The 15,914-nt window shown below is 37.9% G+C and overlaps 1 protein-coding gene across 6 annotated transcripts in view; it reads right to left on the bottom strand.

Annotated features, from left to right (window-relative positions):
* The window catches only part of AGBL3 (AGBL carboxypeptidase 3), a 61,475-nt gene that overhangs the window by 26,711 nt on the left and 18,850 nt on the right, over positions 1-15,914 (bottom strand). For 4 of the 6 annotated variants that reach the window (XM_045576965.1, XM_036427581.2, XM_045576967.1 and 1 more), the window contains exons 7-12: positions 12,745-12,907; positions 8,989-9,115; positions 7,932-8,032; positions 7,604-7,710; positions 6,586-6,652; positions 931-1,017 (exon numbers count right to left, since the gene is read on the bottom strand). In XM_045576965.1, coding sequence (XP_045432921.1) covers positions 931-1,017; positions 6,586-6,652; positions 7,604-7,710; positions 7,932-8,032; positions 8,989-9,115; positions 12,745-12,907 — 652 coding nt within the window. Of the gene's footprint in view, positions 1-930; positions 1,018-6,585; positions 6,653-7,603; positions 7,711-7,931; positions 8,033-8,988; positions 9,116-12,744; positions 12,908-15,914 lie in introns of those variants that run through there. The other 2 variants (XM_036427524.2, XM_036427566.2) reach the window with 2 other exon arrangements.

The following is a 15,914-nucleotide window of genomic DNA, read 5'->3' as shown; positions in this document are numbered from 1 at the left end:
TCCTTTCATCTTTCCAAAATGAAACAGTCCCCATGAAATACTCATGCCCCAGTCTTCCCTTAATCTTGACCCAAAGGCTCAATTTTTTCATTGATAAGTAGCTGAATCCATTAGAAAGAATATTCTTTTTTGGGGTATCTTCTTACAAATCATAAGAAAATTACAATAACAAATCATATAATTCAAATAACAGAGGTGCAAGCAGTGAAAAGTGAACGTGTTCCCATATGCTAGAGATAATCAATGGTAAGTTTGGTGTGTAGTCTTCCAAATGTAGAAAAGTATAAAAACTATGAAAGTATAAAATTTTTCACAGTTGGGAATAACGATGACCTCATCAGTGTAACTGAAAAGTACAACAGCACCCAGGGGCTGCACCCCGAGAACTAGGGAATGCCACACCCTTCAGCTTTCATTTACTTTCTCTCGGGGGCAACACCAGCCTCCTGCTTTTTTACTTCTTTATGGAAGAAATCTTTGAACCTCATTGTTTAAATGGTTGCTTTTGGTTTTGTTTTTAATATTTCTCACCCACTTTTGCTAGTGAATGGGTCTGCAGAGCTCTCATTGTGCCATCGTGGAAGCTAACTTCCCCGCACCATCTAGTTTATACGTTTATATTCCCATTTATTTTTCTTAATTTTAATTTATTTCTTGCTATCCTGCATGCATCTTTGTCAGATGACTCAAATACTTTTCTGAGTAAGGTAAGCATAAGTCAAATTTAAATATCACACCTTAATAAGACCCACTTCTCATCTGTCAAGGTTCATTTGTGCTTTTATAAACAGTGAATAAGATGAGAAAATTTTCCTGAGGAAAAATTAGGGTATGGGAAGTGTAAGAGAAAATAACTTGCCATTCTCTTGCAAACATCCCCCCCCACCCCCCGAAGCTGCTAACAACCAGATCAATGGATACTTTATTTACCTCTCGCTCTTGTCTGGCATTTTGATGTCTTGCTAGGGTAGAATTTCTTTCCTTCTTTGTTCTCAGATGTTTTTTCTTGGGTTTTATCTAGGTAAGAGAATCATATTTAAAATCAACATTCCCAAGTTTTGGGCTCAATCCCCAGTGGGGAGCGTGCAGGAGGCAGCTAGCTGATCAATGTTTCTCTCTCACCTCAATGTTTCTCTCTCCCTCCCTTCCTTTCTCTCTAAAATTAACAAAAACATTAAAGAATAAACATGAATTAAAAAAAACTCAACATTTAATCAACACACTAAGGATAGTATATATGAAGACATAAAATATCTTGAGGCTTCCATTTGTAAGAAGTACTTTTTCTATTCCTTTATCTAAGTATAACTAAAAACACTGGGTATTATATACAAAATAAATATAAGATGCTCTAAAAAATATAAAAAAGAAGGCAAACTGGTGAGTGTTCTGAGGAGCAGAGGAGCAACATGAGTAGTTTCCTGTGTAATTCCCATGACCTACCTCTCCCTTGCAGGTTGCACTCCCTTAATCATTAAGCCCTGAGGACACTGAGGTTCTGGCCAGCATCAAATAATCTTAGTTAAGAAATAATGGCTGAAAACTTCCTAAATTTGATGGAAGACATGAATGTAAACATCCAAGAAACTTAATGAATTTCAAGTAAGGGGAAATAAAAAATTCCACACCAATTCCCTATAAATTTTAGGATTATTTGTGCTAGGTCTGAGAAGAATGCCATTGGTATTTTAATAAGGATCAATAGATTAGTTTGAATCTATAGATTAGTTTGGGTAGTATGATCATTTTAATGATGTTAATCAGATAGTTAATCATAAGATTTAACTTATATATGGGATCTAAAACACAAACAAATGAACAAACTGAAAGGGTAAAAGAGAATAAAATGGGGCAGTGAAAACTTATTGTGCTTAGAGGAAAGCTTGCAGCCTTGAGCACAGCATAGCCCAGATAATCAGAAGACAGCTGGCATGGGAGGACCATGGTCAGACCAGACCCAACTTGCAGCCAGTAGAGAGTAATAAAAATCTGCCTCTCCCTTCATTCACCACTGACTCCTTTTTTGTCGGACTCAGCCCATCTGCACCCAGGCGCTTGAAATAAAAGCCTTTTGATATATTACAGCCTCATGCCATAGATGCATGACTCCAGCCTACTCCAAACCTTTCACAAACATACAAGAAAAAATAGATTCATAAAAACAGAGATCAAACTGATAATTGTCAGATGGAAGGGGGCTGGAGGGATAGGTAATAAGGTGATGGGGAATATAATCAACTAGAGGCCCAATGCACAAAATTCGTGCAAGGGGCTTGGTCCCCACCATCGCTGTGGCCGCATATGCCTTGGCCTCGGCCTCCACCCATTATGGCAGCTGGGGGCCCCTGCTGCCGCAGCTTAGTCCGAAACGTCATCTGGAAGGATGTCAGCCTAATTAGCATATTATGCTTTTATTAGTATAGATAAAACCCATACTATGATGGGTTTTCACTGTGACATTGTAAGGTATGTAAATGTCAAATCACTGTGTTGTACACTGGAAACTAATATAATATTGTATACCAACTATACTTAAATTTAAAGACTTTAAAAACATATCTGCAATAAAAAAGCCCACATCAAGACACATTATAATCAAACATTCAAAGTCAAAGATTAAAAGAGAATCTTGAAAGCAGCAAGAGAGGTTACATTCAAGGGATTCTCAATAAGATCATTAGCAAATTTCTCATCAGAAACTTTTATTGGCATACTGCCAGAAGACAGTATGCCAATATATTCACAGTGCTTAAAGGAAAAAAATATTGGGTAGAACAATCCTTCAAAAATGGGGGAGAAATGAAGACATTCCCAGAAACACAAAAGCTTAGGGCATTCATGACCTCTAGGTAGGCCTGCCTTGCAAGAAATTTTCAATGGAGTTCTGCAAGGTGAAATGAAAGGACACTGGTCAGCGTAACCTCGCAGAAAATTCATTTCTTTACTATGACTCTCTGCTTTCTTTCGAGTCAAACTGGTCTCACCCAGCACCCTGACTCACCTGCCTCCCTCTCCTTTGCAGGTGCACTCCCTTAAACATTAAGCCCTGAGGACAGTGAGGTTCTGGCCAGCCTCAAATAATCTTAGGAACAAAGCCTCAGGTCTGATGATCCTAAATGGGTCTGTTAATCCCAGAGACAGAGTTTCTATCAAACTAAAGATAACATCTAGACCATAACTGTGTTTCAGCTCAACGCCCATAAAATTGGTGAAACCAGACAAAGCAAGGGCCATGGATGACAACAGGGCCAGATGCATTGATCAACTACCTCTTTCCCTACACTGACCAATCAGTAGAGAGCACAACCCTAACTCCCTTAATCATGATTAGTAATTTCCCTCTCCTCTATAACCCATCCCTTGGAAGCCATCAGGGAGCCAGGTTTTTTGGCATTAGCTAACCTGTCTTCAGGCAAGGGCCACTTCCTGAAATAAACTTACTTTCTTTGCTGCAAGTTGAGGTTTGTGTCTTATTGGGCTTTTTGGGGAAATGGACCCCTTTAGTCAGTAACTTGAAGGTATATGGAGAATTAAAGATCTCAATATATTAAGTACAATAATAAAAGCTAGTGTTATTGCAACAATAGTTTGAAATGGCACCTTGTTTCTACATGGTAAATGACCAACATTTAAAGAAAAAACCCCATTATTATTATTGTAAAAAGCTAGTACTACTGTAACTTTGGTTTGTAAGTCAGAATCTTGTTGTTTTTTTTAAATATATTTTCATTGGTTTCAGAGAGGAAGGGAGAGGGAGAGAGATAGAAACATCAATGATGAGAGAGAGCCATTCATAGGTTGCTTCCTACATGCCCCCTACAGGGGATGGAGCCCACAACCCAGGCATGTGCCTTTCTGGGAATCAAAGCATGATCTCCTAACGGTTCATAGATTGATGCGCAATCATTCAACAACTGAGCCACACCTTGAATTTTGTTTTCTACACAATTTAAGAGACTAATACGATTAAAGAAAGTATTAGTGGCACACAGTGTATATGTGATTTTTGACATTGATAACCAAAGTGGTGGGATTGCAGCTGTAGAGCAGAATTTTTGTACACTATTGAAGGTAAGCCAGACTAAGTCACAATTAGAGTGTTATTCCTTTAGGATATTAAATGTAATCCCCACAATGAGCACAAAGCAAACACCTATAGAATAGACACAAAAGGAAATGAGAAATTTAAACATTTCACTACAAAAAAATCAGCTGAAGACAGTAATGTGATCTGAGTGACCAAAATATTGTAAGACACATGGAAAACAAACAGCAGAGTGTGAGAAGTAATCCCTTTGCATCAGTATTTTAATTATAAATGATTATAATTGAATATCTAGTCAAAAGACAGATATTCATAGAATGGATAAAAACACATGATGCAATTATATACTATCTATAAAAGACTCAAAAAATGCAAAATACAAACAAGTTGAAAGTGAAAGAATGGAAAGGATATTTCATGCAAATAGGAACCAAAGAGAGCAGGGATGATGATACTAATGATACTAATATGAGACAAAATGAACTTTAAAAATATTATGAGACAAAGAACACTAAATATTAATAAAAGGTTCAATACGGCAAGATATAACAATTATAAACATTTACAAATCTACTGCCAGACCATCTAATAGAGGAATTTGCAAATTAGCTGGGATGCTGGCACATCACTGCCATTCAATAGGGCCACGAGGCACGAGATTCCATCCTAGGCAGACTCCCCCACAGCCCCGCAGCCAAATCAATACAAACCCAGGATTTACTAAATTTTACTGGAGCTGCTCCCCACACTTCCACCCCTTGCCCCAGGACCGCGCTGCCCACAGGAGGGTGCCCTGGCAGCCTCCTGACAGGCGGGCAGCTGGGGAGAGCCAAGTGGGGCGGGCGGGATGGCTGGAGCCAAGTTCCCAGGGGTCTGAGGAGAGCGCCTGACAGGAGCCAGGACTGCAAAGCAGACAGAGGAAGCAGCCACGGGGAGCTCTTCCAATCCCTCTGAATGGACACCCTACCCCAGCCCGACACCCCTGGGGAGACAGGGAAGCTGACCGGCCAGGGGGTAGCTGCAACCGGCACCTCTGACTCCTGATCTCTTCCCCTGCCGCCCCTGCCAGGGTCACCCACAACAATAGCGCGCAGGCGATGACCCATCAACGCCCCCAAGGTATCAGGGAGGTAGGCGGAGAAGAGATTACAATCCCCATGGTATATGAGTATATATTCAGAAATGAAGCTCAGAGAGGAAAAGTGTCCAGCCCAAGGGTTCCCAAGGTGCAGCACACCCTTCCTTCCTTCCTTCCTTCCTTCCTTCCTTCCTTCCTTCCTTCCTTCCTTCCTTCCTTCCTTCCTTCCTTCCTTCCTCCCTCCCTCCCTCCCTCCCTCCCTCCCTCCCTCCCTCCCTCCCTTTCCTTCCTTCCTTCTTTTTGCAATATGGACAGGCAGAGAATTTTCTAAATCTTTATGTTCTGGTTCCTTTTTGCTTAGCAGTTCCTTGCTCAATTCATTTCTCTCTTCTTACATTTTACTATAAGCAGTCAGGAGGAACCAAGCAGCTCCTCCAACACTTCTCAGCTAAATATCCACTTTTATCAGTCACAAGTTCTACTTTCCACAAAACACCAGAACATAAATACAGTTTGGCCAAGTTCTCTGCCAGCTGATAGCAAGGACTGCTTTTTCTCCACTAACATGTCCCAGTAACAGGTTCCTCATTTCTGCCCGAGACCCCATCAGAACCACCCTTAACAGTCACATTTCTACCAACATTCTGCATATGATCCTTTATGTACTGTATTCCCTACAATTCCCCTCTTTTCTTTCTGAACTCTCACCAGATCATCTTTAAAATCCCTTCATGATAATAGCATTTTCTAACATGCGCTTCAAAACTCTTCCAGCCTCTACCCATCAGCCAGTTCCAAAGCCACCACCACCATCTGTAGGCATTTGTTACAGCAGCGCCGCACTCTCAGCCAAGAGAGTGCTGTCTTAGTCACCTCCTAATAGCATTACCTGGGATCAGTGTCTAAACATGCATACTTGGTAGGGAGCACACACATTTAGCACATAACACCACCAAAGGTCTCTTCCACTCTAATCTTCTCCATAAACACTAATCATTTCATATGTCATATATCTCATTTATTTAATTTTGTATATCCACCAACTAGAATATAAGCAATGAAAGGGAAAGATTTTTGTCTTATTTTATTTAATGTATTATCCCTAGAGCATACAGCTGGAGTCAACATGTGATAGTTAAATAAATGAATAAGCAAATATTGGACTAGCAGTCAGGTGATGTATACTATGCTACCAACTCCCATTAACAAGTGGTGGGCTTTTGATAATGAATTTAATCTCTCTGGATATTAACTGTTTTCATCTATAAAATAAGAGTGCTAAGAAACCATAAGGTTAGAGAATTCTATGATGTAAAGATATGGTACATAATCAGAGAATCACAATTTTGGCTACACAATAATCATACTACTGTAACCTTCCTCCCACCTCCCGATTGTTAGTCAAATAAGAAGAGTACCTATTTAGCATACACATACCATATGCAGAAATTTTCAATCATACCTGAGAAGTTAACTTGAGAATATAACTCTGAGATTCATTCGAATCTGAACTGTCAGAGCCTCGGCTACTACAAAAAATAATAAATTATTATTTTAATTTACAGAATGTTTTGGTGCCATTTTAAAATTGCAACAGTTACTTTTGCTTTATTACTTTACTGGAATGGTAGAAATAGTTCTAATTATGAGAAGAGTGTTTACAAAGGTGGTGTATATGTTTGGTAGTTCTAGGTATCTTAGGGTATTAGAAGAATAATGACTGAAATTGATTGGAACAAAACAAATATAAACAAATCCCTGAGTTCAAAATGATACTCTACTTCTGCAAATAAACTTATTAGTCACCACTGGAGGTTACAGGGGCACTAACTCAAAGTATAAAAATTTATAAATAAATGGGAAGAATCAAATATTTATTCTGCTTTTTCTTTAGGACTATACTAAAATTAGTACCTCTTTTCTTCCAAAAACATTCTCTTAGCACTAAATTTTGCACTTATTATTCACTAACTTGAGTATTTATGTGACATCTTTTAAAATGTGTCAGTTCTCTGTGGGTAATGACAGCATTAAAAACAATTTGAGCCAAAACCGGTTTGGCTCAGTAGATAGAGCGTCAGTCTGCGGACTGAAAGATAGAGCGGTCAATGGCATGCATGTGCATTGGTTACGGGCACATCCCCAGTGGGGGGTGTGCAAGAGGCAGCCAGTCGATGTTTCTAGCTCTCTATCCCTCTTCCTTCCTCTCTGTAAAAAATCAATAAAATATATTTTAAAAAAATTCGAATATGTCTTTTATGTATAATACATAGTAGGCGCTCATTTAATATTAGTTGACTAGATAAATAAATCAAGTTTGGCCAAAGTAATGTGCATGGGAAAAATTTTCCTCCACATTTAGTCAGTATTTTCAGTTGAGACTGACAATTATATCTTAGAAATATTACAAATAGCACAGTAAAACAGCACACCAGTAAAACAGCACACCAAATTACATTACTTCCACCATACTGACTTACCTAGACTCCAATGTAATTTCTTTCAAAGAAGTATCTGAATCATCAAGGACTTTTTCCAAGTTTATATGTTTCTGCATTTCTTCTAATTCTCTTAGACACTGATAATACTAGGGGAAAATAATAAGTGAGTTAATAATAAAATAACTTTATTTCCTAATTAAATTAATTGAATATTTATAGAATCCTGGAACAAAACCTACTGGGACATCAACTATCAAAATACTCTGAACATTGTTGTTAGGACATTAAAAGGAATAAGCTGCCACAGTCCCATAAGCAGGTTATGTTATCGGGTAGACTGGAGTGTTACCAAACGGACTTTGCTTACCTTGCTTCGGTCTGGATCACAATAGTCCAAGAGAGAATCACAAAAATGATACCCCATTGACTCCAAATCTTTTGTGTTGAAATGAGTGCCTCGTTTATTACCTAAAACATCAATAAGTTAATCTACCCTTGAGGATGACTTAACTTTTCCTTAGCAGGTAGGTCTAAGCTGTAAAACAAAGCATAAGCAAAACATCTGATATGATTTCATATCCTGTCCTTTGGATTTTCTTTTCTGGGGCATTTGCTTTCCTTCATTCCCCCTCCACCATGGACAAAAGGTGACTTAACATGGATCATCTATCTTGTAAGGCAGAATAAAATTCAATAAGAAAGTTATGGAATACTTGGTTACCAGTTATAAACAATCTAATAATAATTTAAAGAAAAACCTGGGTAATGATTTCAATGTTTTCATCATCAATAATATTTTATCAGTTTCAAGATGCTTCTAAAAATTATGTGTAGATGTCCAGCTTTCTTTTGAATTAATACATTTTCTAAAAATGTGATAATTATCTTAATATGGAGTATTGTAAGGACATGATAGATGTGACTAAAAGATTTCTTAAGTAGAATTACAGAACACTCTTATTTTTAGTTCAAGGAATCAAGTACTTCCATTAAAACATAAATTGACCAACAAACAAACCAACTAACTATTTGCCTTACAAATAGTCTATTTGCCTTACAAATAGTTAATCCACTAAAAACAGTTCTATCTTGATATTTTAAGTATGAAGATACTTTTTCTGAAATCATTAGTCACCTGTAAAAACAACCACCACCAAGCAATTAAGATTTCATTCATGAAACAACCAATTAGGTATTCTGTCTGCATGCTAAAATGTCCTATTCTTACAAAGGGAAATGATGAAATAGAGGTATATATATAGTGAGAGTTTGTTTATTCATCCCAATTAATAGAATTGATTAGATATGAGTAGGCATCTAAGTGGGAAGAAAATGCTCACTATTAAACTATCTACTCTATTAATCTTACATTAAAAATGTCTCCGTTTTAAAGCTCCAAAATGAATGAGAACACTTGGTCTTACCCAGAGTAGATCCACAAAAAGTGGCCTCCATGGTAAAGCTGTTCCTGATTCCCATTTTCCACATCACCACCCTTCCTGTTCCTTCTTTGCTCCTCTGAACATTAAACTTGCAAGCTGAGAATGAAAACTGGAAAGAAGCAAATGAACGAGATCCATCTTTTTTTATAACAATGTCTTTCTTAGAAAGTAGGATTGAAAATGGAAAATTAGTTGTGCAAAAGCAGTAATTCTCTCTAATACTTCAGGAGCTGCTTTTGTTTCCTGACCAATGGAAATAACTCATATGTAATTCAAATATAGAAATGATGTATTTACATTTCTAAGGACTGCAGACTTAAATTCTAGCAATAAATTTTACTTTCTAGCTATACATAACATATATATTCAAAACCAGTTGAATAATTCTTGATACTGATGGAATAAGATCTTATACAACTAAAAATTATAGAAGGGGCTTAAACATATTTAGGAATGAAGATTAATATTATAAATTTTCAGAATAGAGATGCTTTATTTTCATATGAAAGATCATTTGAAAGCTGCCTGAAAAACTTATATCTTATCTACAAAGTTTTTGTCATTTTATTTTTAAATTAACATATAATAAATGACTTTTTGTGTTCCATTCTATTAATTTTTAACACGTGTAGATTTGTGTAACTGATATCATGATCAGCATAGAAAATAACCCCATCACTTCTAAAACACTCCTTTATGCTATCCCTTTGCAGTCACAAGTATTTAATTTCTTTCTGAGTACAGTAAATGGTATTGTTTGTAATGTTAGTTTCTAATTGTGAGTATATAGAAATTAAATTGTTTTTTGTGGGTTGACTGTGTATCCTAAGGCATTACTAAATGTCACTTGTTTTTTATGGATTGCTTTGGATTTTCTATGAAGAAAACCATGTCATACTTATTATTTCTTTCTTCCCAATCTGTCTGCCTTTTATTTCTTTTTCATACCTTATTACACTTGTTAGAACCTCTAGGAAAAGGCAAATTGAAAGGGTAAGAGTGAATAATCCGGGGGAGATCCAAGATGGCTGCGCCCAGGTGAACACCTAGCCGCAGCCGCACACAACAATTTCAATAAAATACAACTAAAATAAAAAAATGGACATTGCCCAGAACTACAGGAAGGTTGACTGACTGGAAATTCTACAGCGAGAAGCAAGGAGAAAACCAGAAGGAGGCGCGGAGGAGCTGGAAAAGCCAAGGTACAGAGACGCGGCGCACGGAGAGGACGGAGCCAGAGAGGAGGGGGAGGCGGAGTGCCTGGCGGGTGTTCCCTAGTGGGAAGGAGATAAAACTCCGACTGTGCTGGGCCCCGACTGCTCTGAACCCCAGTTCTAGGCCAGACCCCGGGGACCCAGGCTCAGCCATAGGGAGCTGGGCTGTAAGGCGGAACCCCAGGGAGAGGCGAAAGGAGGTCCCGGAGGTGCGCACACTGCACACAGAGAAGGGACGGTCGGCTGTGCCGCGGGATTGCCCTGACGGGAAGGAGACTGGGGCTCCAGACTGCTCTGAATGCCACCTCCAACTCCACTTCCAACTGAACTGAACCCCAATACCGGGCTCATTGTGGGAGAGCATACTGTTTGGCAGCAGGCGAAAATCGAGGGCACCTTTCTCTCAGAGGCGCCAGCAGCGAGCACTGAAGGACCCGCACAGGGCGGGGCTGACGGAAGCCAAAGCTGCAGGCTCCACCCTGAAACCCCGTCCCATCTGTAACTGCGAAATGAGACAACAAAATAGATCACAAACGAAAGAAATGGAGGACAAAAAGCATCTGGATATAGAGTTCAAATCTACGCTTATAAGGTTTTTCAAGAATTTCCTAGAAAAGATGGATAAGACCTATGAGGACATGAAAAGAGATCAACTAGAATTAATAAGGAGTCAACAAGAAATGATAAGGGATCAACAAGAAATGATAAGGGATCAACAAGAAATAAAGAATACATTGTCTGAAATAAAAAATATTTTACAGAGTCCTAAAAACAGAAGGGAAGATCGCAAGAATCAAGTCAAAGATTTGGAACATAAAGAGCCAGAAGACACTCTACAGAAGCTAGAAGGCAAGAGAATCCAGAAAATTGAAGATAATGTAAGAAACCTCTGGGACAACTTCAAGAGAACCAACATCAGAATTATGGGGGTCCCAGAAGATGAGAGAGAGCAGATATCGAAAACATACTGAAAGAAATAGTGACAGAAAACTTCCCCCACCTGGTGAAAGAATTAGACTTACAAGTCCAGGAAGCGCACAGAACTCCAAACAAAAGGAATCCAAAGAGGACCACACCGAGACACATCATTATTAAAATTCCAAGAGCAAAAGACAAAGAGAGAATATTAAAAGAAGCAAGAGCAAAGAAGGTAGTAACCTATAAAGGAGCACCTATACGATTGTCAGCTGACTTCTCAACAGAAACCATGCAGGCCAGAAGGGAATGGCAAGAAATATTCAAGGTGATGAATAGCAAGAACCTACAGCCAAAAATAATCTACCCAGCAAAGCTATCACTCAGAATCGAAGGCCAGATAAAGAGCTTCACTAATAAAAAAAAGCTAAAGGAGTTCATCACCGCCAAATCAGAATTATATGAATTGCTGAAGGGGGTTCTTTCAGAAGAGAAAGTAAACAAAGATAAAAATTATGAACAACAAATACGTAACTATCAACAAGTGAATCTAAAAACCAAGGAAATTTAAAAAATCTGATGAACAATATTAACTGTTGAATATAATAGAATCAGAGGTATGGAAGGGGAGTGAACTGATGATTCTTGGGGAAAAGGGGAGAGGGGGGCGTGGGAAGAGACTGAACATAAACTGTGCACCTATGGATGAGGACAATGGGGAGAGGGGAAAGGGCAGAGGGTGGGGTGGGAACCTGGTGGAGGAGAAAAATGGTGGGGGGGGAAAAAAAGGAACATTTGTAATAATATGAACAATAAAAACTTATTAAAAACAAACAAAAAAAAAAACAAAACAAAAAAAACAGATCCAGAGACAGAGAAGCATCAATCAGATGCTCAAACCTCAGAGGGAAGGTAGGGGAGAAAAGGGGTAAGGGAAAGAGAACAACCAAAGGACTTGTATGCATGCATATAAGCATAACCAATGGAACAGACACCAGAGGGGTGAGGGCATGATTGGGGGTGGGGCAATGGGGGAGATAGGACATATATGTAATACCTAAGTCAATTAAAAAAAAAAAAAAGCATCTAAGATCAAAAAAAAAAAAAAAAAAAGTGAATAATCCTTACCTGTTCTTGACTTTAGGAGGAAAACAATCAGGTGCATTCTTTGTTGTTGTTTTTACCATTAAGTACAGTGGCAGAATAATGGGTATTTTCTTCTTCATATTTCAAATTACTGGCTGCTAAACATTCTACATAGTTGCTTTTTAAAAAAATATATTTTATTTATTTTTCACAGAGAGGAAGGGAGAGGGATAGAGAGTCAGAAACATCGATCAGCTGCCTCCTGCACGCCCCCAACTGGGGATGTGCCCGCAACCAAGGTACATGCCCTTGACCGGAATCGAACCTGGGACCCTTCAGTCCACAGGCTGACGCTCTATCCACTGAGCCAAACCGGTTTCGGCCATAGTTGCTTTCTATGGACAACTGTAAAACCAGGCAAAATAATAAAAAAATCAATTTACTGAATAAGATTTTCCATTTTGATGTCTCATGTGGACATTTGTTTAGTAAAAGAAAAGTTAAAATCTTAAAAAGTGCTTACTTTATCTGGACAGTTTTTGCTCATCATAAGTGGGAAGATTCGTTGCTGTAAGTATAATGCTTTACCCTTAGCACTTCCTCCACAGCCATACATGAAGATGTTCTCTTTCCTGCTATGGCCATGAAGGTCACAATATAAAATGACCTCTCGCTTCTCCATCAATCTACCGAGAAGAAAAGGGTAAGTTACTAAATTTTACTTCTGCATTTTTCTTTCATGGGTGTAACTATAGATTTATAGGTCTAACATCCAAATGAATAGAATTTCCTACATACTAGTTTTCAATTTCTCTTATCTATACTGCATATTATTAATATACAATTTTTAAATGTCTGAAATAAATTCCAATTAACAAATATAAAAAACAAAATGCCTTCCATTATAAAAGGACAAAATTTACCTTACTCTCAACGCTTTTTCCAACAGGATTTGGTATGTAATTCTGACTTTTTGTTGTACACAGAAAACAGTTCTCTACCATCTTTCTCCATTAACTCTCACATAGATATTTCTGACTGGAATATCTTCTTTCTTCATCTTTGTAAATGCAGATATTACCCCTCTTCCCCAAAACTGACCTCATGTCTCATTTCCTCTCTAACTAGTCAAGGCTATAGAGCTGTCCTTTTTCTGAACTCCTATAGCCCTTACTATTGATACCATTTGCTTGGCACTATGGAGGAAAGTTTTCATATTTTTGATATTGAATCTTGTTAAGGGCAGGGAATGCTTTAAGTCACATGTGTCAAACACAAGGCCCGCGGGCCAAATCCGTCCCGCCAGGCCTTGCAATGTGGCCCGCACCGCGCTGTCATCACTGCACTCCGCTGCGTTTCCATCACAATGACAGTTTATGACTGTTCAGTAAACCATTCGGCCCGTGATTTAGGCTGGATTTTAGATTTTGGCCCCTTCTCTGATTGAGTTCGACATCCCTAAGTCATCCAGAACAATGCTATGCACACAAATACCCAAAATATTTGTTAAAAGTAGAGTGTCTTATGATTTGGTGCCGAAGCCAATAAATTAATCCTTGATTAATGTGGTGAGTAAATATCATTTTGAGAAAAATGGTCTTAAAGTTTGAATTGACTTATTTTTCTGGTAAATTTACAATAAATAATTTAAGAAAATTATTAGTTATTATTAAGAGCATAATCCTTAGCTTGTATAATTTAGGCATTCAATAAGTATTAAAGTAATAAAAAAATAAGTCCCCCCCTCCCCCAACTGATTGATGTTGGTTTTCAAAAGGGAAAAAAGTGGTGCTTGTGAAGGTGATAGAATTATGGGCATTTTGGCCTTTTCTTTCTTTTTAAATAAAAATATTTTTTATTGTTTTCAGAGAGGAAGGGAGAGAGAGAAATATCAATGATGAGAGAGAATCACTGATCGGCTGTCTCCTGCACACCCCAACCTGGGGATCGAGCCTGCAACTGAGTATGTATCGTGACCGAGAATCTGAACTGTGACCTTCTGGTTCATAGGTCAACACTCAACCACTGAGCCACGTCAGCTGGGCTGCCTTTTTCCCCACAATTCTAAACTTTATATCGATATAACATTATTATATTACTTAAGTAATAAAAATTTTATATTATTTGCTATATCTGGAAGGTTAAATACCAAAAGGTTAGTAATGGTTTTTATAGTAATATGAAATGTTTTACATCAATCTCCCCCTTAGCTGCAGGGGATATATTCCAAGACCCATTGGATGCCTGAAACTTTGGATAGTACCATATATATATATTTTTTTCTTTTTTCCCCCCCCTACATATGCATACACTTTATGACATCTCTCTGGCAATGTGATAATGAGATGGCTACTAAATGCATTACAGGAGGGTAACATATACAACATGGATGCGCTGGACAAAGGGGTCATTTATGTCCCAGATGGTACAAGGTGAGATTTCATCATGCTATGCAGAATCGTATGTAATTTAAAACTATGAATTGTTTATTTCTGGAATTTTTCCGTTTAATACTTTCAGACTGCAGCTTACTATGGGAAACAACTATGGAAGTGAAATTGTGGCTGATAGACTACTTTTATAACAAAAATACTAAAACCTAAAGTCAAAACTTTTAAAGCATGGCTTGTATTAGAAACAATATCCTTTAAACTAGAGTGAAATTTGCCGAAACCGGTTTGGCTCAGTGGTAGAGCATCGACCTGCGGACTGAAAGGTCCCAAGTTCGATTCCGGTCAAGGGCATGTACCTGAGTTGCGGACACATCCCCAGTAGGTGGTGTGCAAGAGGCAGCTGGTGGATGTTTCTCTCTCATCGACGTTTCTAGCTATCTCTCTCCCTTCCTCTCTGTAAAAAATCAATAAAATATATTTTTTAACTAGAGTGAAATTTCATATTCAAGTCAGTTACATGTATTAACTTATTGCCCCTTTCTCATTTGGTGCCCAATAAATTCTAATAACAGATTGACATAAAGTCACTGAACAACATTTTAAGTTTTTAGAGAACTAACTAGATTGTAAAACAAGATTATCATATGAGCTCCTTAAATATGAAATAGGCTGTACATTTTTAAACCCACATTTTTCTCAATTTTAGTGGTCTTTCTGTTTCTTGTGAGTCAAAAGAAACCTTTACTTCTCAGTAATTAATTCCCAAAGAAATGTTATTACTTCTGAAGTAAAACAAGATTTGAGGGTCTCTCATCTTATATTCATTTACACCATTTTAGAAACACTTTTTCTTACAAATGTTTTAATACCTTATACTAAAATCTCTAATTTTCAATATTTTTAACAACTTTTTTCTTTTTTTATATTAGAGGAAACACTGAATACATTTAAAGCTTCCGATGTTCCAGATTTTATTCTGGGTACTTTAGTAACAATAATTTAATCCTCCCATCTATGAGGTAAGTACTATTGTTCCCATTTTATAGATGATAAAATTGAGGTTTAGATTTGTTTTTGAATCCTTACCCGAGGATATTTTTTCCATTGATTTCTTAGAGAGAGTGAAAGAGAAGGGAAAGACAGAGAGAAATATCGATGTGAAAGGAACACATCAATTGGTTGCCTCCTCAATGTGCCCTGACCAGGGCCCAAGCTGGGAAGAAGCCTGCAACTGAGACACATGCCGGAACCCAGAATCCTTCAGTCTGCAGGCTGACACTCTATCCACTGAACCAAACCA

The sequence above is a fragment of the Pipistrellus kuhlii genome, unplaced genomic scaffold (genome assembly GCF_014108245.1).
Source record: "Pipistrellus kuhlii isolate mPipKuh1 unplaced genomic scaffold, mPipKuh1.p scaffold_m20_p_10, whole genome shotgun sequence".
Taxonomy (NCBI): domain Eukaryota; kingdom Metazoa; phylum Chordata; class Mammalia; order Chiroptera; family Vespertilionidae; genus Pipistrellus; species Pipistrellus kuhlii.
The sequence above is the reverse complement of the archived record's forward strand: the minus strand, read 5'-3'. Positions and strand labels throughout refer to the sequence as shown.